This window comes from Aulostomus chinensis, chromosome 9, assembly GCF_037954235.1.
Source record: "Aulostomus chinensis isolate RoL2024-O1b breed Wild chromosome 9, RoL_Achi_v1.0, whole genome shotgun sequence".
Classification (NCBI taxonomy): Eukaryota; Metazoa; Chordata; class Actinopteri; order Syngnathiformes; family Aulostomidae; genus Aulostomus; species Aulostomus chinensis.
In genome coordinates, this window is record NC_141328.1 from 22,354,718 (window position 1) to 22,374,705 (window position 19,988).

Consider the following 19,988-nt stretch of genomic DNA (forward strand, 5'->3'; position numbering starts at 1 on the left):
TAAAAAACAGAACACATTTCGATTCCCATTTGGTTCGCACCATAAAAGTATTGATGTTCTATACTGATAACCTAGTGACTTTGATACCTGTATGGTACAGAGACAGGCTTGAGCAGCCAGTTAGATTAGTTTAGATTAGCATGATGACGTAAAATAGGGGGAAACACCCAGCGTAACTCTGTCTGAAGAGAGCAACTCATTACCAGATTATGAATTTAAAAAATATTGAAAAAAATGAAATGATAGTTATTTCTTTACATTAAATATGCTCAGTATTTGGCATATGATGCTACATCTAGCAGCTGAGCAGCCAGTTAGCGTAGCTTAGCATGATTACACAAAAGAAGGGGACACACCAAGTCGAGCTCAGTCTAAACAAAGATATTCTACAAACTAGCACATCCAAAGCTAATTAATTACCATGAAAAAAACATTAGATAAAAACAATTAAAAAAAAACAAACAACAATTCACAAGCCAAACCATTTCTTAACCAACTATGCTTGTGGTGATGTAAGCTAACCGGTTGTGGCTCCTCCAACAATTTACTGTACAGACATGACTCTGTAAGAATACCAAGTATGTCTGTCAACAAGTGTCCTTTAAAAGTTGAAAACAAAAGCCATGCTATGCTAATGTTTGCAAATGTAACATGCTGTTACTCATCACCGTGTCCACGCCACTCTTTAGTATCGTTCACCGTCATCCCATAATTGTCACTTACAGAAACAGTGGGGGAAAATGAAATTGCATCACTTAAAATAGAAATATTAATATCACTTTCCACTTGAGTAGCCATTCGCTCCCTCATCTATGATCCTTCAGTGTGTTTAAGAGTTTGGCTGCATTCATTTCAGCTTCTAGATGACGTCTGAGGCAAACCACTAAAAGTGTGTTATGCTCGGGTTTCTCTGCAATTTGAGTACTTTTTTATATATATAAAAACCTCATGAGGAAAAAAAACCCACAACATGACTCTGACCTCACTGTTTGCTGGAAGCCACAAGTTAGTCAAATAGCACGATTATATTATTGCTATTTTCTAGATTAAATACATTTTAAACAAAAGCCTGAACTAGGCCTTCAAAATATGATGGCTTGAATAAACACACAGTTTTACAGAGCAAGAAAAAAAAATGACACTTTTTAATTTCATCCTCAAATGTTTCCATTTGTCAATGTGGTTGGATCTAAAAGTTGCAGGCTTATTGTGTGTGATTCGTTCATGTGAGTGTCTGCACATTCCATCCATCCATTCACACTTCAAACGATAAATTCGTTTCTAGAATTACTGTCGCTCAATTAAGCCATTGCATCAACAATAATGCAGACCTAAAATCAGAAATGAGAAGTTTTACTGGACTAGATTTGTCGAGTACTGTGTGTGTAGTTTTCAGGTCACATTTGAATCGCACTCCCTACATTTAAACTCAAATATCTTTACTTTCTTCTCCGTACATTTTAAATACAGGCTTGTGCGTTTAGGTTTGATTCACAAGCCACTACAAAAAAAAATGACAAAAGATGTAACTAAAGTAACAGACTTCTTTTTAAAGGGGCAGATGTCTTGGTCCCTCTCCAGCAAAGGTGGCAGAAATGCGCATAAAACAAAAGGAGTTTGAAGATGTATTTAAAAGATTAACAGAGAGGAGTTGGGGAGGAGTTGCAGTTAGGGTTCGATACTTTTAACTTTATGCTATTGTTTACTTTTAAGAACCTTTACCACTTACTTTATATCTTTTTCGTACCTCTGTTTTATTAAGCGAACATGAATGTTTTGCATGATAACGGCTCTGTGCGCATCTTAAACCCCCGTTTTTTGCCGCTGTCACTGCAGGAGGACAGTTCAGATCTGAAGTGTCAGCTCCACTTTGCAAAAGAGGAATCAGCCCTGATGTGCAAGAAGCTGACCAAGCTGGTGAAGGACAGCGAGGCCATGAAGGAGGAGCTGGCTAAATTCAGGTCGCTGTACGGGGACGTCGATGCTTCCATCACCGTGGAGGAGGTTTGTTTGTGTACATTTGCAGGATGATCGGGTAACACGATAGAAGAAGGTATAAAAGAGTGTTATTGATGAGCAATGCTCCTAATGAGGCAGGCGATTGAAAGGTGTGTGAATGAACGTGTAGGAGGTGAGTAAAGAAGAAGCAGTTCCCATCTCCTCATCTTTGTCTGACTCCCGCCAGGTTGCTGACTCCCCACACACACGCGAAGCGGAGGTCAGAGTCCATTTGAAGTTGGTGGAAGAGGAAGCCAACCTGCTAAGTCGACGCATCGTGGAGCTGGAGGTGGAGAACAGGGGACTCCGAGCTGAGATGGACGACATGAAGGGGCCGCAAGGTAGCTTCCGATCTCAGCGTCATTTAATAGCCTTTCAATAACTCACCTTTTTTATTATTTAGTCATCAATGTTGTCATAATTTAACATGGCCTTCAAATATATCCTTTTTGAAATAAAGACAAAACTGTAATTTCAAAACTGAATTTTAACTACACAAATGAGGACAGAAATTAATTGAAGTATCGGTAGGAGTATAAATTGTACGATTAAATTGTATCATATCATTAAGTAACTGTTACAGAATCATGATCATTTTTGATGTCTGAAAAACAGGAAATTTCTTAAAAGTACTGTGAAGAATTTCTCCATGATGTCCTGTAATATTTACTATCCCTGCTTAAGCTGCCATTCTTTCCATTCTTCAGATGGTCCTCAAGAACTTACAGGCATTGGCGGCAGTTTGGGGGTGGGACTCAGCCTTGGTGGGGGGGCCATGGTACTTGGGGGAGGGGCTTCATCTGAAAACATCATGGAACTCCAGAGACACCTCCAGTTTGTGGAGGAAGAAGCGGAGCTACTAAGGAGGTCTCTGATCGAGATGGAGGAACAGAATAAACTCCTGATGAATGAAATCAACCGCTATAAATCGGAACTCCCACCACCAACGTCCACCCTGTCGTCCAACTCATTGTCATCCCTGACAGATGGGCTGCTCAACGACAGCCCGGTGCATGGCATACAGGAAGGAGCTGTGCTTATCAGCACAGATGTTCCCCCCCAGGAGGAGGAACTCAGAGTGGCAAGGCTTCAAATTGGAGAGCTTAGCGGGAAGGTGAAGAAGCTGCAGTATGAGAACCGAGTGCTTCTGTCTAACTTGCAGCGCTGTGATTTGGCCTCCTACCATTCCCCTTCCTCCTCCTCCTCCGCTTCCTCTTTACGACTGGCTCTGGAGACAGATGCAGAGGCTGGAGACTCAGCTGAGTGCCTCCCCGTCAGGTAGACTCATATTTTCAAAACCTTCATTGACCGTTTTTTAATTAATTTTTGGAGGAAATAACAAATCTCTCTTCGCTCCTCTCCCAGTCCTCCACACCGTAAGGAACCAGTGGGGGGTGACAATGATGCCTTGGAGATCAAGGAGCGGAAAAAGAAGATCGAGGATGACGCAAAAACTTCAATCCCTGGGTGCTTGGGACCGAAGGACCGTGATGCCTTGCTGTCTATGAGAGACCAGGCTCGCTTGGTTTCCACGGCGATACAGCTCCTGACCTCTCCTGAGTCCAACTGCCTCTCCCCCTCCCCATCTATCTATCACAAGGTCTGCAGCAATGACGCAGCAGAGTCATGTGACCTGGAGAAAGCTCAGCCTCACAGCCAGGTCCGTGTCTTATTTCTAGTGTCCCAAAATATTAACTGATCAAATTGTGCAAATACTTACCCTTGAGATGTCGAGAGATCCCTGTTAAATGGATAGTTGGAGAAAGTATCGGTTATGGTCTCATGCAGTGATGTACTCAGTACTTATATGTGAATCTTTTTCCACACAAATCCTGCGAATCTGTCTAAATAACTAGTAGGTCTGTGATTCACAATAGCCTCCATCCCAACCAGGAATTTAAAGAACTGGTCCCAAGGGCCTGTGTCCACTAAAGCTGCTTTTGATTTTTGTTTTTTGTCTGCTAAAAATGTCAGAAGCTGAAAAAGCCTACCTTGGAGGGATTGATAACACTTTGGAGGCAAACCCTTTTTTTTGTTTTTGTTTTGTTGCTATGATACGGCACTAGCACCGCAAGTTGGACAACATATTGGTTGGTAAAAGGCATTATTTTTTCCAACGGAGAAAAACATTTCCAGGAGGAAATGGACACGAGTATACTGTTTGTGCAATAAATTCATGTCCCATTTCCTCGTTTCGGGAGGATACAACAGATGTTTTTGGCATCCCTCCCTCTTATGTAACCGTGTGTACATATGGGAGTTTGTGTTCCCACTTTGGGAATCATGGTTCAATGTTTATTTACAATTAATGAATGGGAACCTGGAATCAGCTGGAAATAAGAGGCAGTCAAGTGGTTCTGTCACTCAGGCACTCATGTAATGAATTCTGTCATTGATTTGTCTTCCAGATTTCAGAGCTGTCCGACCTTGCAGACAGGCCTCTGGTGGGGGCTCTGACCAGCAGGCTCCAGGCCTTACACAGCCAGCTACAGGCATTTGTGGAGCAAGTGGACAGCCTGGGTAAATCCCCAGCAGGGGGCAGGGACCCTCAGGTAGATGGTACTATTCCCCTGGCCTCCCCCCGCTCCTCCGTCCACTACCCTGAAGACGAACAGGACAGACTGAAAAGTGCAGAGAAGGTAAAAGACATGGCTCTCTCTCCTCTTCCTCACTCCTTGTCATTCTATTTAGTTTGTTATCACTTTTTTTAAAAACTTTTATGTTTTGTGTATAATTGTCCTTTTTTCTATTCCTCTGTTTTATGTGAGCTCTAATGCTAAATCACTAGCTTGGCTGACCAACACGCCCCTCCCCCATCAGTCCCATCTGAACATATTTTCTCCTCACAGTCCAGAAAGAATTCACACAGCCTGCTTAAATCTGGTTTACGAGCAGCAGCTTCCCAACACGTAACCAATTTAAATGAAACAAGTCACGGTGAGATCAAATATGCAACATAAATCAACCCAATTTCTGTGACCTCATTAAAAATGTAAAACTGTGGGGAAAAAAGTATAAATGCATCAGATAAATTCAGATGTCAGTCTCTCTCCCTCGTCTCTGCACGCTGTTAAACTGCCCCCTAACCTGCTATTTGACTTTTTCTTTAGGCCTCAAATGGATCATCAATTAATCTTAAAACTAGCAACACACACACTGGGTTTACATATAGTTTGGCCAGGCAGTATCATCCATAGATTATCTCATGTTTAGTATATGAGATAATAATTTGACATATAGTACATTGTATTAAATACTGGAAAAATGATTAAACTGGTTATATGTATTTTGATGTTAGATATTTAAAACAATTTAAATATGTAATTTGAATAAAGGTAACCGTGTGTCTCATTTGGTCACTTGTCAATGGAATCATCATATTCCAACCACGAGGGAATGTTTCAGATCGCTACTTGTGGTGTTTATTGAAAGTTATATTCAGTGTGATTGTTGACCAGGAATATTGCGGGGCTACTTGAATTAGCCACCTAACGGTAGCTGCATTAACCATATGATTATCTCAGCTAATGCTAAGTTAGCAAGGTACATTAACAAAAAAAATTTCACTAAAACTTGGCTTGCTAATGCAGCTTTTTCATTTGAAAATGAAACGGCACAATGCAAATACACATAAAGAAAAAAAATCAATGACCTCAGCGGTGGTTGATTAGCAATGAAGACAATTCCCATGATTCCATGCTACATCATGATTTCATCAAACTATGTCTTTTGTTGTTGTTTTGATTTTAATAAACAAGGTTACCGGGACATTTTTAATGATCATGTCCTCCAATTAGTTCTTTACAGGGAAGAATCTAGAACTAATCTAATTACTTTTCAAAAGCTGGAGCTAAAAATGCAGCATTGCATTTTATGATGTCCTCTTTAGCTGGGATTCAATTTTTTCTGGTCGTAGATATTAACTGTACTTTGATGGGATTAAGCAAAATAAATAAATGAACAAAGGTTAGTAATTTCAGCTAAAAAAAAGTAAAAATCACATCGCTGTCTGAGTTAAATGAGATGTAACAAAATAAATAAAATTACATACACCGATCTGACCGGAGACGTTCCAATTATTTAAGTTACTATACTGCCTTTACATCTATTAAAACTTGTCTCTTATATACTCTTCTACTAGGTGTTGCTTGTTTGGAGGAAATAGTGAAGTGTTCAGTAGTTTTAAGTGACTAAACTATAATGTTTAAAATCCATTGGAGGCCAATTCTGAGTCCCAACACCCCTCCGATCTTCCTCCTTTCCTTCCCCCATCTCTTTTCCCCTTATCCCCTCTTCCTTCCCTCTGTCTCTCTGCACGGGCACCATAACTGTCGGTTTCTGCACTTCTCCTTCATCTCTCTCTTTCCATCTTTCTCCATTTCACCCTCATCACTTCTTTCCCTGCCTTCCTTCTCCTCACTCCTTCTTCCTTCCCCACCTGCTACTGCTCCTTGTTGCTCTGTCGCCTCGTCTCGCTTACCTTTCATCCTAACTGCCTAACTCCTTCTCTTGCCCTCCGGTTCCTCTTATATCCTCTCCTCCCTTTCTCTCTTACCTCCTTTATTCCCCATGTTTCATCTCTTCCTCGCCGTTCCTCCCCCTCAGCCATTCATTCTTCCCTCCATCTTGCTCTTCTTCCTTTTCTCCACTCTCTCCTTCTCCTCTCTGACCAAGCTCTTTTTCTTGTACATCCTTTTCTTTGTCTTGTGAGATCCATACATGATTTCTGTTGTGTTTTTGTGTTGTCACATGGATGGACGCCATTTTGTTTGTTTGTTTTTTTACCTTATTATTGTGTTTGTTTTGTTTTCCTTTCATTTCTATCAATTCCCCTCGTCTCCTCCCCCTTCTCTCCCTCTGTCGTCTTTGATTTTTTTTTTCTATGTTTCTTTTTCTTCATTAACTTGCCCATGCATGAATGCAGCAGCCTGATTTTAGGGACCAAACAGAGGCAGAAGTCAATAATGTAATGGAGGAGAGCAGTCAATCAGACAGCAAGGTGGCAGGAAACCAGGAAACTGGACAGCTGCAGCAGGAAGAGAAGGAGACAGGTGATGCACAGGTACGTCATTCCAAATCACAATCATTCACAGTCCACACACATACAAGATGTCCAGACATCTGGGCCACCCTTATAGATAAAATTTAACTTTACTATACAGGACTGAATCAGATCTAAACTATCAGTATTCACTCAAAAATTGACCTCTAACACCATATCTGCTGTGTGCTCTCATATCGTGTCTTTTTTAAGACAACACAAGGTTATCACATCACCCTGCAAAGTTCAATGAACAGCTAATTTGCACACGTTGATGCTTGAGGTAAAGGATGTGGTACCGCGGAGGCAAGTCATGATAGCAACACTGTTGGGTAAACAAAAACAAACAGTGACTTCACCATCAGCAGTGGGAGCGTCAGGAAGAAAAGGCTTTTGTTTAGTTGACCTTATGATGGCATGTCTCCATGGTAACCAAGGCCATGTGTGTCTGCAGCCTTATCCCAGACTTACAGGGTGAATAGGAGACGCGGGTGAAAATAAAAATGAAAGAGTAAAGATGCAAGAGGGGGAGTTCAGAACTAACTTCTGAACTAACCTCACTGTGAGCGCTTTTCCGTGATTGTGAGGTTTTAGTCAAACTGACTATGAAAATCGTGGAACCTTTGGAATGTAATAATTCAAAGCCAAGCCAGTGGGGGTTTTTGTACCTAAAATCTAATTCAGATCTCTAACATAGCAAGTATCCTCCACCCATTAAAGATGAGCAGCAAAGCACTTGAGAGTGATGTGTTGGATGAACAGAACCACCTCACTGCAGCACAAACCTTTATAGCACAAGATGTGTGTTTATATACTCTAGGAATTCAGCAGAATACAGTAACTCATCGGTTACAAGTAATATTGAGATTAATATTCATTTGATTTGAGGCTCAAACCATATTTCTTTGGAATCTGTCATTGTCCTTTATTTGATACTTCACCCAAAAAAATGTAAATGTAAAAAATGTATTTTGGCTTCCAAGTTTTTTCTCACCACTGTCACTTGTTTTGTGACTCCAGTCCAGACTCCAACGCAGAAGGAGCCAGCCATGTATATTTAGGTTAAAGGTAATGACGCGCCATGACCATCAACTACAAACAACAGAAAAACATTCCAAAAATTACAAACTCTCATTTTTGGACTACTTTTGCTGTTGGTGGTTATGGGGTGCTATTGGCTTCAAGCTAAACGTTGCTGTTTCTTTCTGCATTCCGGAAACACAAAGATCTACAAAAATGTACAATTAACTGTCATTTTCCTCATTAGATTCCTCTTAGTCAATCAACTCTGACTTGTACTAATATGGCCTCTGTGATTTGGTCTTATTACAGTGGCAATTTATATATTTGCCCTTGTGTTGCTATAATTTCAGATGTTGTCTAATTTGCATGAGCGGCTGGCCGTTTTTCACAACTCATCTTGTTCAGAGTAGGTTTTTCTGTGAGAGGTGGGAGGGAAGGTGGGAGGGAGGACTGGGTCCAACAGAGGGAGTAAGAGGGCATTAACAGTGCTGTACAGAGATGGGTCGATGGATCGCCCTCACTCAGCAGCCAAATGAGGTGTGGAGGGGGCAAATAGTAGCATGCCACAGCTGCGGTGTTATAAAGGATGAGTGTTATGTGTGTCTAACAGCATCTCCCTTTTTCTCTTCCTTCACCACCTTCCTTCCTCCTCCTTCTACTTCTTCTTCTTCTTTCTAAATTCTTATCTTTCACCAACCCCCCCCCCCCCCCCCCCGTTCTCATGTTTCCTCACCACTCATCCTTTCCTTCCCTCTATATTTCTCCCACTCTCTCTCCAGGCTCTGCTGTCTGAAGCCGAGGATTCTGCTCAAGGGGCTCAAGGGGAGGTGGAGAAGGGGACACAGGCTCAGAGGGAAATCACTCTCAAACTTACGCAGGTCAGCCTGATGATGAGATGTGCTGAAATGAGCACCCTCACACTCAACACTATTACGCTGAAACACCACTGGATCGCAATCGAACGAGGAGTTTGTCACTAATTTTATGACATTTGATGATGATTCATATTTTGTCTATTAAAACTGTGCCTGTGATAGCCAGCTGTTTGGAGCCTTGACATCGCTTAACGTATACTTTTTTAAATTCATGAAGTCTACATGTAAATGTAAAACAATGGAAGAGTGATTACAAAGAATATTAATAATTGAGGTGTGAAGAAATGAAGACATGGATGTTAAGAGACAATGCAGAGCTGCATGAAACTTGATTTAACTAAGATTGATTCACTCATTAAATTTCAAACCTGGAAGGAATATGATTCCAAAGGGTTTTTTTCAGTGTGGTTTAGAAGAAGGAATCATGTGGCCAAGATGAATTGAACCAAATAAAATCAAATAAAACAGCTTTGGTTTTATTCTCTTGAGCTGGAGAAAGTTTTGTTAGCCATCTGGGCTTTTAAGTTTTGAAGACAGTTATTGAGGTCAGTAAGTTTGTTGTCCAGCTTTAGGGAGAGGTAGAGCTGTGTTTCGCCGATGTAACTGTGAAAAGAAGTGGTGTTTTTGGAAGACGCAGCCCTGCGGAAGTAAATAGACGCAGAAGAATATTGGACCAAGTAGGGATCCTTGAGGGACATCATAGGAGAGGAAGGAAGAGGATGAGTCACCAGTAGAGACACTACGGGATCTGTTAAATGAATATACAGTAGAACACTTATTTAGGAGGAGTCCTGTCTTCCCTGTGATCTTACATCTCTCTCTCTTCCTCTCAGCTCCAGGAGGAGCAGCAGAAGGCTCTTCTCCATCGGGACTTCCAGCTACAGAGTTTAGGACTCCAAGCTCGGCTTCAGCAGAAGTTGTGGGGCCAAGAGAGGACCCTATTGGTCCAGGAGTCCCAGCACCTCAAACAGGCCTTGTTACTGCTCAGCCTCAAACTACGCTGCTTCCTCAAACAGTGGAGGCTGGGCTGCAAGAAAGACTCTGAGTGGAAAGACGTCTTGGAGGTATGGGATGGAGACAGGACAGTGTGTGTCACATATTTGATAAACAATCTCTAATCTTGCTCTCTGTTTGGTTCTTTAGATGAACAGCCTGAAGGACCTCTACCTCCTATTGGAGGAGGAAAACCTCACAAGCCCTGCCCACCAGACAGAAAAGCGAGCTGCTGACGAACAGCCACTCAGCCCAACAATCAAGGTGGATACCATGACATACTCGCACACGCACACGCACACGCACTCTTTCTCTCATTGATCACCCATCCATGTCTTCAGTCGAGTGCTGTGAGCAGCACCTTGGCTGATCTGAAGGTGGCGCTGCAGGATCTGAGCGGTGAGCTGCGACAGGAGAGGCAAGGCTCCCAGGAACTCACCCAACAGTTTGCCAAGGCCAAGGCATCCTGGGAAGTGGAGAGGACTGAACTGAAGAGCCTCATAACACAGGTGAGGAAGAGGAGGTGATGGGAAATATGTTAAGATTGAAAAGTTATTTCATAGGTACTTTTACAGGTACTGACAGTATTATACTTAATGTAATTCTGGGATCCGTTCAACATAAAGTGTAGTGTAGAAAATACTCATAGAAATGCACATTTCTATTGGTATAATGACATGGAGAAGCAGATGCAACAGTTCTCATTGAATTATAATACCCATTAATGAAGACAGCTGATTTAATTGGTTTTGATGTGCAGTTAATGCTTTCCTGTTTGACTGATTAGGGCAGAGATGCTGGTGGTTGACAGCCATCAGACACCCGTGCTGGCATATCTTAGCATAATTAAATCAAATGAAGGTGAAAATGCTGTTAAAATGTACAGTAGATAAGCTCATGAGTCATTTATCGGTGACAGAAAGGTTTATCAAACAGGCCATTCATGGATCTCAGGGTTTTTCCTCTGCACAAACCTTTGTGGTGTCTCTGATTGATACCAAGTCTGACAAGTTCTTTGTAAAATTGATGCCACACTAGGGGGGTTAAATTCTACATCTCAATTTGTCGAGTGGTTCATGTGTCCCTGCGAGCCTTTTCATGCCCTCTCTGTCTGTCTCAGCTTGTGGCTGAGAGTAATGCTTTTCAGGTCTCTCCTCCCTCATTGTCCTTCTGTCTGTCTCAAAACAGCAGCAGCCGTGGAATTAGTGTTAATTAACAGCCTCAGTGATAAAACACAGCCTGTGTGTTACCACCCAGTAATTGAGACAGAAAGAAGACAGATGAAAGGAAGCCAGAGACAAGCATACGCCACAGCTGCAGCTTCAAAAATCAAGCCCAGTGTCTCAGTTTGTCGGCAGTTCCTTAGAATCACAGAGCCTGGTTCTCTGTTGTTGTTATATTTGAGTGACATCAGAGCGTCACAGTGCAGAACAGCATCAGGAAAGTGTTTCCTTGGCTCTTGAATGAAACAGCTTAACTTCTGTTCTCTCGGGTTGACTGAAAAGCCTTCTGGGAAAAGCAGGAATCCAGTAACTGAAGTAAAAGCAGCTGTAGGGACTGTAAAATACCACTCTCAAATACTCTTGCTGCAAGACGCGTGTTGGAAGAAATCCTGCACACAAAATGCAAATACATAAAACGAATACATAAACAAAAGGTACGTGAAAGTTCATCTTAGATGGTGATTGGAGATTGTGTTACTTATGTATTTGAGACACAGCTCTGAGTGAAACAGGATAGAAAAAGAGGGAACTTACATCAGGAGGATGATTGGACACTGGACACTGAAAGGGCGTATCAAGAACATGTGATGATATAAAGTCAGGTGAAGCCCCCACATCCTACTTCCCTCAGCGTGACCTTACCTTAGCTTGGGGGCATCTACATGTTGCTAAAAGTAGAAGATTGAGAGGTGGATGCCGTGATCTATTGGTTAAATTTTTTGTAACTCTTTGGCATGTAGTATTATGGAATAGGTTCAGAATGGGACCCAAGAATCTAACAGGGTAAAAAAGGCCTCACAAGGCCAGCAAAAAATTGATGATATGTGTGCATTTGGAAGCTGGGACCTACAGAGGCCAGCTGACTGCTACTGTAGTTAGCTTAGCACAGGGGTGGGGAACCATGTGCCATGGAGAGCTGTGTGTATGCAGGTTTTCCTTCTAACCAAACACTTAAACAGGTGATTTCACTGATTAACACACCTTCAGCCACGGATGTGTGTTAATCAGTGAAATCACCTGTTGAAGTGTTTGGTTAGAAGGAAAACCTGCATACACACAGCTCTCCATGGCACATGGTTCCCCACCCCTGGCTTAGCATAATGAATAGTAGCAGATACATGTAGAAATATATTTGCTTCAAACCCTAATCTAACCTGATTGCTTTAGTGCCACGCTAATTCTAAAACCTTACATCCTCTAAGTCTTAAATGCCTTTCTATTAAGCAGGGCTTGTCCCCTCCACAGAGGATTTCCTCAGTTGTTGCTGCTCCACACCCATACACAGAAAAACAGGAATACACACACATACACTTTGTCATTAATCATTGTCCTAGCCGGAGAGATTCGGCCCTCACGTTGTGCTGCGACAGCTTGGCAGCCAATGAGAGTTGGAGTTACCTAGAGATAAAACACTGAACCTCAAGTTTGTGTAGATTATATTGTCCCACAAACCTTCGTGATCCACAGAATTATGTTGCTGTGATGCATTTTGAGTCAAACCAATTCTTCACATGTACATGTATGCTGGAAGTCTGCACACTCACAAACACACACACACACAGACACACACACACACACACACACACAAAATGCAATATTTGACACATCTGTGCAACACTGCTAAGCCCGGCTTCCCTTCTCCTTTGCCCGGTAAACTCTCCTAGTGTGTATGTGTGTGTGTGCGGTAGTACCCTGGCCTAGATAACACAGCTGGTAACAATCTTTCTTCTTCCAACAAAACACACAGCAAAGTATGCCAACAGTGCACCCGGGGTCTGCGTGTGGGTGTGTGTGTAAGTGTGTGTGTGTGTAGATATTCACCCACTGACCAACCACATCAGCGCCAAGCATCCTGGCAGCATGTTGCAGCCCATCCAGCTGTTGCTTTGTTGAACAAGTCATTTCAATTTCAACACACTGTCGTACCTGTCAAAACAGCTTGGCGGGAAATTATCTCGGCTGCTTGGGCCGATAAACAAACAGCGTCGGTGAAGTAGAGAGGAAGAACCAGAGCCCTGCTAGTAGGCAGAGACAACACTGCCTCCGCTTGCTATCTATCCCGAGTGCAGTAGCAACACCTGCTGTCTCCATCGGGACACAGAGCCAGCAGCTGGACGCTCCGATCACATCTGTTGAACCCACACGTGCGATCTTTTATCTATTCAATCATCTTGGGCTCACAGGTTAACACACACATGCTTTTAATCAGTGCAACACTGAAAGAAAAGAAACCAAAACGGAGTTGCGTGCTAGATGTGTGTTAATCTTGAGCTGAATCGAGTTCAAAGCTGATTTTATCTTTGTAGCTTCGCATAGTACAAGTAACACAGTCAGCTACTATCATAATTTACATTTCTTAAAAGGTTCCTCATAAGCTGAAGCCCAGAAAACCAGCTAGTCTTCCATGACAGCATTACAACGGAAAGAGAAAATCATGCAAACAAATACGTTTTAATAATCAAAAGGGGAAAAAAACTATTAACTGTGTGTGTCTGTGTGTATTGTGCAGTATATATGTGTGTATATTTATTTATAAATCTGGCCCATTTCTTCTCAGGACTGTTGACCTACATTAAGAGCGGATGGTCGGTGCTGATAAGGTTACCAGATAACATTGATGTGCGCATCCTGTACAACAAGAGTGGAAAACACGTCCAGATATTTTTGTATAACAGTAAAGCACTGCACCCTACACGTACTTGTTATGATTATTTTATGATAGTACAATCAATTATGATAAAAGTTCATCGTTTTGACCAATGTGTGCAGAAAAAAAAAACATTAAAAAGAGGGATGTGAAAGTGTAGCTTCAACGTTTTGGTTGAATCAACATATATGACTTTCCTGGCACCTGGAAGATCTATTTTTGGTGGTTTGGGAGATTTAATCTTAAAATCATGAAGGGACTTTGATGATACATATTCTATTTCTTGTATATTTTGATCATCTATGGGCGTGTGTGTGTCCTGGTCGCTGCACTAGTGCCTCCTCTGGTCAGTCAGGGAGATGGGAACCGGAGGGGCGTGATCCTCCCACGCTGTCCATCACCCTGGTGGAACGCCTTGTTGTCAGGTGAAAAGATGCTGCTTGACGACTCCATTTGTGACAGAGGAAGCATGTGGTTGTCCATGGCACTGCCTAGACAGGCAGCGGGGGTGGACCAACAACAGGAGAGCCTGGTAGGGGGAATAGGCCATGTAGATTTGGGGTGAAAAATAGGGACAGGGGTCTGTATTAATAATTAACTAATATTCTTTCTTTGAGAAGGATTTCCACTCGGCAGTAGAAACCATGCATGATATAAAAGGTGTCAGTTGAATATTAAAAACGGGTGCGAGTAGCAAGTTGTTTCTCATCCACTAATAAACACCAGTCATCCAGTAAAATTGCCCCCTTCTCAACGCATCAGCAGTAAACCTTGTTAAGTTGTGGGGCTCATTAGACCTCGCTCATCATTAACCAGTATCACTCTGTTGCCATAGGAGACTGGAGCATGGCTGTGTCACTCTGTGATTGGCTGCCAGACAGTTCCATTAGCAGCGTATTGACACCGCGAGCAACAGAGTCAGACTGAGAGCGGCGGCGTGAGGATTGATGGGTCTGGTGTGTGTGCTCCTGTTTGTCAAAATGATGGGCCTGCTAGTGTCGGCGGTGTGAACTATGAGGCTCCCACAGAGGGGAAAAAAGGGAAAGCAGAGCTGCTCATAAAAATTTCAAACCATCTCACCTACTGGCTGTGCGGCAGCGGGGCCAATTTGTGGAGAGCAAAGACGAGAGCAAGACGGGGCTGGAAATGGAGAGTGAGAAAAGCTGTCGAGATAGGGAGGAAGGGTGGGAAGGTTTCTAAGTGAAGAGAGGAATGGAGGGCAGAGAGATTATAGTATAAGAAGAATTAGATAGAGGGAAGATGATGGGGAAGTTTATGGAGCTGAAAATATGTAAAATATGGAGAGAAATGACAAAAAACACACGCATACACTCCATCTGTGCTGTAAGGAATTCATGCATACACATTGAAAAGGCCTGTTCCCTTGTTCCATCTGTATCTTATAATACTCTCTCGACCACAACGTGAAGCTCACTCATCAAGCTCACCTCGTCTGTGTGGAAAGTGCACTTCCTCTCAGCAGAATCACAAAATATCCCCACTGAGAGGATGAACATGCAGAGGTACTGGGAATTCCCAAATCTCAGACTGAAACCATCTAACACTCTCGAACGGGGGCTGCATTTAAATGTGTTTGAATTTTAAGGATGACTGCGATTTTTAGCATAGAGTTTTCAGGTTCTCTGTCCATCCCATTCTTGTTAATGCGATACCTCAGGAGCCCCTTGAGAGAATTTCTACAAAATTTGGCACTAACATACTCGGACTCAGGGATGAACTGGAAAGAGTTTAGTGGTCAAGGGTCAAAGTGTGAGTTGTATAACCTCTGTGTGGTATTTCTAGTTTCATATTTACCGTGACATCACTGGCTTATCCTTCCAGCTTGAGACCAAAGCAGGCAAAGCGCCCCTGTCTTCTGCTGATGCGTTGGATCCTCCAGACCTAAAGGTGGCACTAAAGAGGGAGCGGGAGGAACATCAACACCTTCTGGCTGAGTCCTACGCAGCTGTGATGGACCTAACAAAACAGGTAAATCCATTTTGAAGGCTTGAAAGGGCAGAATCAAGGGTTTTGGAGTTGTTTGTTTTAATTTTTAATTGTTCTTCCGAAGTGTGCACACACAGCTAGGTTTTTTTCCTTCCTCCTCTGACTGATGTTTTCCTTCCGTTCTTCTTGTCTCTCCATCGATCAGCTCCAGATTGGAGAGAGGAACTGGGGCAGAGAGAAGCTGGAGCTGCTGGAGAGATTGAGCCAGGAAAGAGCACAGTGGGAGCAGACTCTGAGAGAGGGGAAGGTATGATGTGCTGCTAGTGTGTGTGTGTGTGTGGGAGAGAGAGAGAGATGTCAAAGATGGAGAAGAGATAAAGAGTGTATCAGGGGAAGATGGAATCTGAGAGGATGAGGGTGCATGTCAGAGATAAGAAGCAGCTCAGCAGTCATCGGCCTGGACGTCTTTCTCGGTACACTTACTCTCGTGTACTCACTCTCTTACTAATTTCCCTGGTTCATTTGAAGTTCGATTAAAAATGTAGAGTTGGAGGGCCATAGCATCACACTGCATTAGCGCCACAACCTCTTATTCATTTCAGTGAGCCTCAACTTTTTTTTTCCTGCAGATTAATGTGACATGATGGTGTTCTTCTCCCAAAGAAACTGTTTTGTCATGTTTTCTGTACAAACTCATGGGTGTGGTACTCAAACTAAACCGCGAGTTCAACCTCAAAACGAATCATTTTCCAGCCGAGACTGAAAATCACATCCTTTTTTTCTTTCTCTCTACAATAAGCAAATGACAAACTCTTTGATTCAGAGGAAATAACATCTAATTTACTGAGATTTAAACATCTGTGTCGTACAAAAAAAACTTCACTGTAATACAAACTTTGGTTTGTAGGGTGGTATCTTCCTTGTTGACTCAGACACCAACCAAATGGCCGTTTGTGAGTGAGGACAACTCACTGGTGAATGTGAAGTTGAGCTCACCAAGAAAACACGGGTCACTCAGATCTGCTGAATACACACAGCCGCCGCCGCCTTGCCACTGCCACATGTCAGGCTGTAGTGATGAGTTGGGATTGCATCAGCGTTTAAAATGGTCATTTTTTTTAAAACCCCCACAAACGCACATTAAAGATCCAGATACGCGGTGGCTACGTCACGCCTCCTTTACTTTCCGATTATTTCATCCAGGAAATGTGGCAAGATGTGGAAGTGTGTCATAGTTTGACACTCGGCTTTCTGTGTGTCTGTCTGGTGTCACGCTCTATTACACACACACACACACAGACCCCTCATCACCGCCACTCATGTTACACTGTTGCCACTTCAGAGCTTTTACCATAACACCCCCCTCAGGCCAGCTCGTGTAAATGTAGCTCTTGTTTTTTGTTTGTTTTTTTAAATGTGTTGTACTGGCAGTTGGAACTCAGGAAGGGAAGGGAAGGGAAGGGGAAGTGAAAAAGAGAGTTTATGAAGAAACAATTAGTACATGTAAATAATCCATCCATCCCAGCTGACATTGGGCGAGAGGCAGGGTTCAGCCTGGACGGGTCGCCAGTCCATTGCAGGGCCATCAGGAGCAATTAGGAGCTCAGTATCTTGCTCAAGGATACTTGGACATGGTAACCAGGGGAAGTGAGGATCAAACCAGCAACCCTTTGGTTCAGTGGCCACTCTACCTCCAAGTCATGCGGCTCCTCATATAAATAAAATAGAATGTCATATTTTGGTTGTGAAAAATAGAAATCTGAAACTGTAAGAGACATTATTGTTATTGTGTGGAAAGTCGTGTGATTCCCACCAGTTCCTGTCAGACGAGATAAAACATGAGTCGCTAGTGAAACTAAAAGTCTGTCTGTCTTTTTGGAAAAAGAGTCTGTAGATGCTCCTTTCTTCTGAGTGTGTGTGTGTGTGTGTGTGTGTGTGTGTGTGTGTGTGTGTGTGTGTGTGTGTCCTTGCCACAAATAGATTAAACCAAAGTCAGAGAAATTAATGTCTTCTAGATGCCTTCAGGCTGTGGGGGTTAGGTAGAAATGGAGGCTTCTACAAGGGGAATTTGTGCAAATAAGGCAGGTCATTTAAATGCTAATAAGATGTGAAAGGTAGATTCTCGTCTTTCTATTTCGCCAACAATCTGTGTCTTCCTCGTCCTCATAGTTGAAGACATCAGGTGCTGAGTCGTCTGCGGATTCAGTCGTTGCTAATGGAACAGGGTCACCGAGGTAACAATTCAAGATCTAATCCTTCTACCTTTGAAAATCAACAGAATGGTTCCCAGAGCAAAGTCAAAGAATTTCATCAAAAAGATGGCTTTTCTCATATTCCCGTTGTGTTGGGTTTTTTGTTTGTTTGTTTGTTTGTTTTTATGAAAAGGAGCAAATCCACTTCAGAGCTAGATGGCCTAGAAGTCAACGGAGCAGCTGACCAGGAAGAGAAGAGCCAGTTTACAGTCTCCCCTCTTTTGATTCGCCCAGAGCTGGGTGACCTCACCAGGAAGAACTGGACCTATCTGACTAACGAGGTAAATAAGTTTATATTTTTACTGCATCTTTGGAAGGATTGTTGAGATAATATTCTTCATCATTTGCATTTAATTCTACCTTGTCTTACATCAGACACAATTGTAATACAGAGTAGTAAAATGGGAGCTCTGTATCTTGGTTTCTCTCGCAGACCCCAGAGGTCTCTGACACCTGTAAAACATGGGACGGGTCCTGCAGCAGCTTAGTGGGATCAGAACTGGATCTGGAATCTGTCCAGAGGAGCTACACTGCTCCAGACCGCACCGGAATCCGGATCTACTACAGCCCGCCTGCTGTTCGTCGCATGGAACACCAGAGGAGGAAGCAGGAGGTCAGAGAGCCAGAGAAAAGCCATAATGTGAGCTCTCTCACAGGATTGAGCAGCTCTGAAACAGCCCTGGAGATTCAGCCGCCTTCCTCCTCCTTTTCATCTTCATACGAGCAGTGGCTGAGCTCGCTGTCCAAGCAGCACAGGGAGCTGCTGGAGAGCAGAAGCGGCTGCATCGCGGGTTCAATCCCCATTATCATGAACAACGGTGTCGCTGGCTCAGCTAGCAGCATGGCCGATGGGATGAAGTCCTCGCCAGCTTTCCACGGCCTGGAGATCGGGGAGATCTCAGCTAACTTAAGTGACGACATGAAGGAGATGACCAATTGTGTCCGCCAGGCCATACGCTCGTCATCTCTGGAGAGAAAGTCGGGCAAGGAACCTGGAAGTCAGGTAGATTGTTTGAGAATTGAAATTTACGTCACTTATACACTAAAGCGGGATGAAGTGACCAATCAGTTCCCATCCCACTCTTCCGTTTCTAGGTGGTGGGCATGTCCACCAGGTCCACGCAGACCGCTGCCCAGTACGTCAGCATCGGACTTCAGACAGACAACCTTCCCAGCAGCAGGGGGGCAGGTTTACACACCAAAGCCTGGTCCCCCCGACCCTCATCCACAACCACCTCCTCATTGGCATCAGCCCGAACTCGGCAGATATCAACATCACTGGATAAAGTCCACAGCAGGATCGAGCGGCCATGTTGTTCTCCGAAGTACGGATCTCCAAAACTACAACGCCGTGTTTCTTCTGGTATTTCTTCTTCTTTCTTCTTGTGTCTGAACATCCCCGGACATTTGAGTTAGTTTTCTGTGAACGTCCACTCAGCCGCCGCACTTCATCAGCTCTCTGTCCTGTTTTCAGGCTCCACCTCCAGACTGGACGGGTCTTCCTCCTCCCGGGACCGCAGCCTGTGGAGCCTCCAGCAGAGACCCATCAGCGGAGGTGGGGGCTCAGCCTGGGCTCGCTCCACCACCACCAGGGACAGCCCCGTCCTTAGCGGCCTCACCGACGGACTCTCCAGCCTCTTCAGTGTGGTGGAACACTCAGGAAGCACAGAGTCACTCTGGAGGGCTGACGGAGGTAGTGAAAGTACAACTTTTTTCAATGGGGACATGACTTCATCGTCATTGTTGTGTTTTTCCCTGATTAGACTTTAGTAAAGACTTGGTGAAAAGAAAATTTCCTACAATTTTAAAGCTCCAAAAAAAACCAACTTTGTTTTAGTGTCACGTCTATAAATATTCAGTGTACAATATCGTAAGATATTATCGTAAGAAATGCTTGATGAATGACAATGAGTTGCACCATGAAATCATCAGCAGCAGTTACAGGTGACGGGAAATCTTTTTTTGGCCAAAGTGACCTCTACAGTTCCA

At 43.3% G+C, this 19,988-nt stretch overlaps 1 protein-coding gene across 4 annotated transcripts in view; it reads left to right on the plus strand.

The window, feature by feature from the left end:
- The window catches only part of mtcl2 (microtubule crosslinking factor 2), an 85,894-nt gene that overhangs the window by 59,163 nt on the left and 6,743 nt on the right, over window positions 1-19,988 (plus strand). For 3 of the 4 annotated variants that reach the window (XM_086214293.1, XM_086214296.1, XM_086214295.1), the window contains exons 6-22: window positions 1,837-2,004; window positions 2,186-2,339; window positions 2,706-3,276; window positions 3,364-3,658; window positions 4,407-4,637; window positions 6,923-7,060; window positions 8,842-8,940; window positions 9,771-10,001; window positions 10,081-10,194; window positions 10,272-10,439; window positions 15,643-15,789; window positions 15,953-16,054; window positions 17,917-17,981; window positions 18,133-18,280; window positions 18,433-19,002; window positions 19,095-19,362; window positions 19,474-19,692. In XM_086214293.1, the coding sequence (XP_086070419.1) occupies window positions 1,837-2,004; window positions 2,186-2,339; window positions 2,706-3,276; window positions 3,364-3,658; window positions 4,407-4,637; window positions 6,923-7,060; window positions 8,842-8,940; window positions 9,771-10,001; window positions 10,081-10,194; window positions 10,272-10,439; window positions 15,643-15,789; window positions 15,953-16,054; window positions 17,917-17,981; window positions 18,133-18,280; window positions 18,433-19,002; window positions 19,095-19,362; window positions 19,474-19,692 (3,688 nt within the window). The remainder of the gene's footprint in view (window positions 1-1,836; window positions 2,005-2,185; window positions 2,340-2,705; window positions 3,277-3,363; window positions 3,659-4,406; window positions 4,638-6,922; window positions 7,061-8,841; window positions 8,941-9,770; window positions 10,002-10,080; window positions 10,195-10,271; window positions 10,440-15,642; window positions 15,790-15,952; window positions 16,055-17,916; window positions 17,982-18,132; window positions 18,281-18,432; window positions 19,003-19,094; window positions 19,363-19,473; window positions 19,693-19,988) is intronic. The other variant, XM_086214294.1, reaches the window with a different exon arrangement.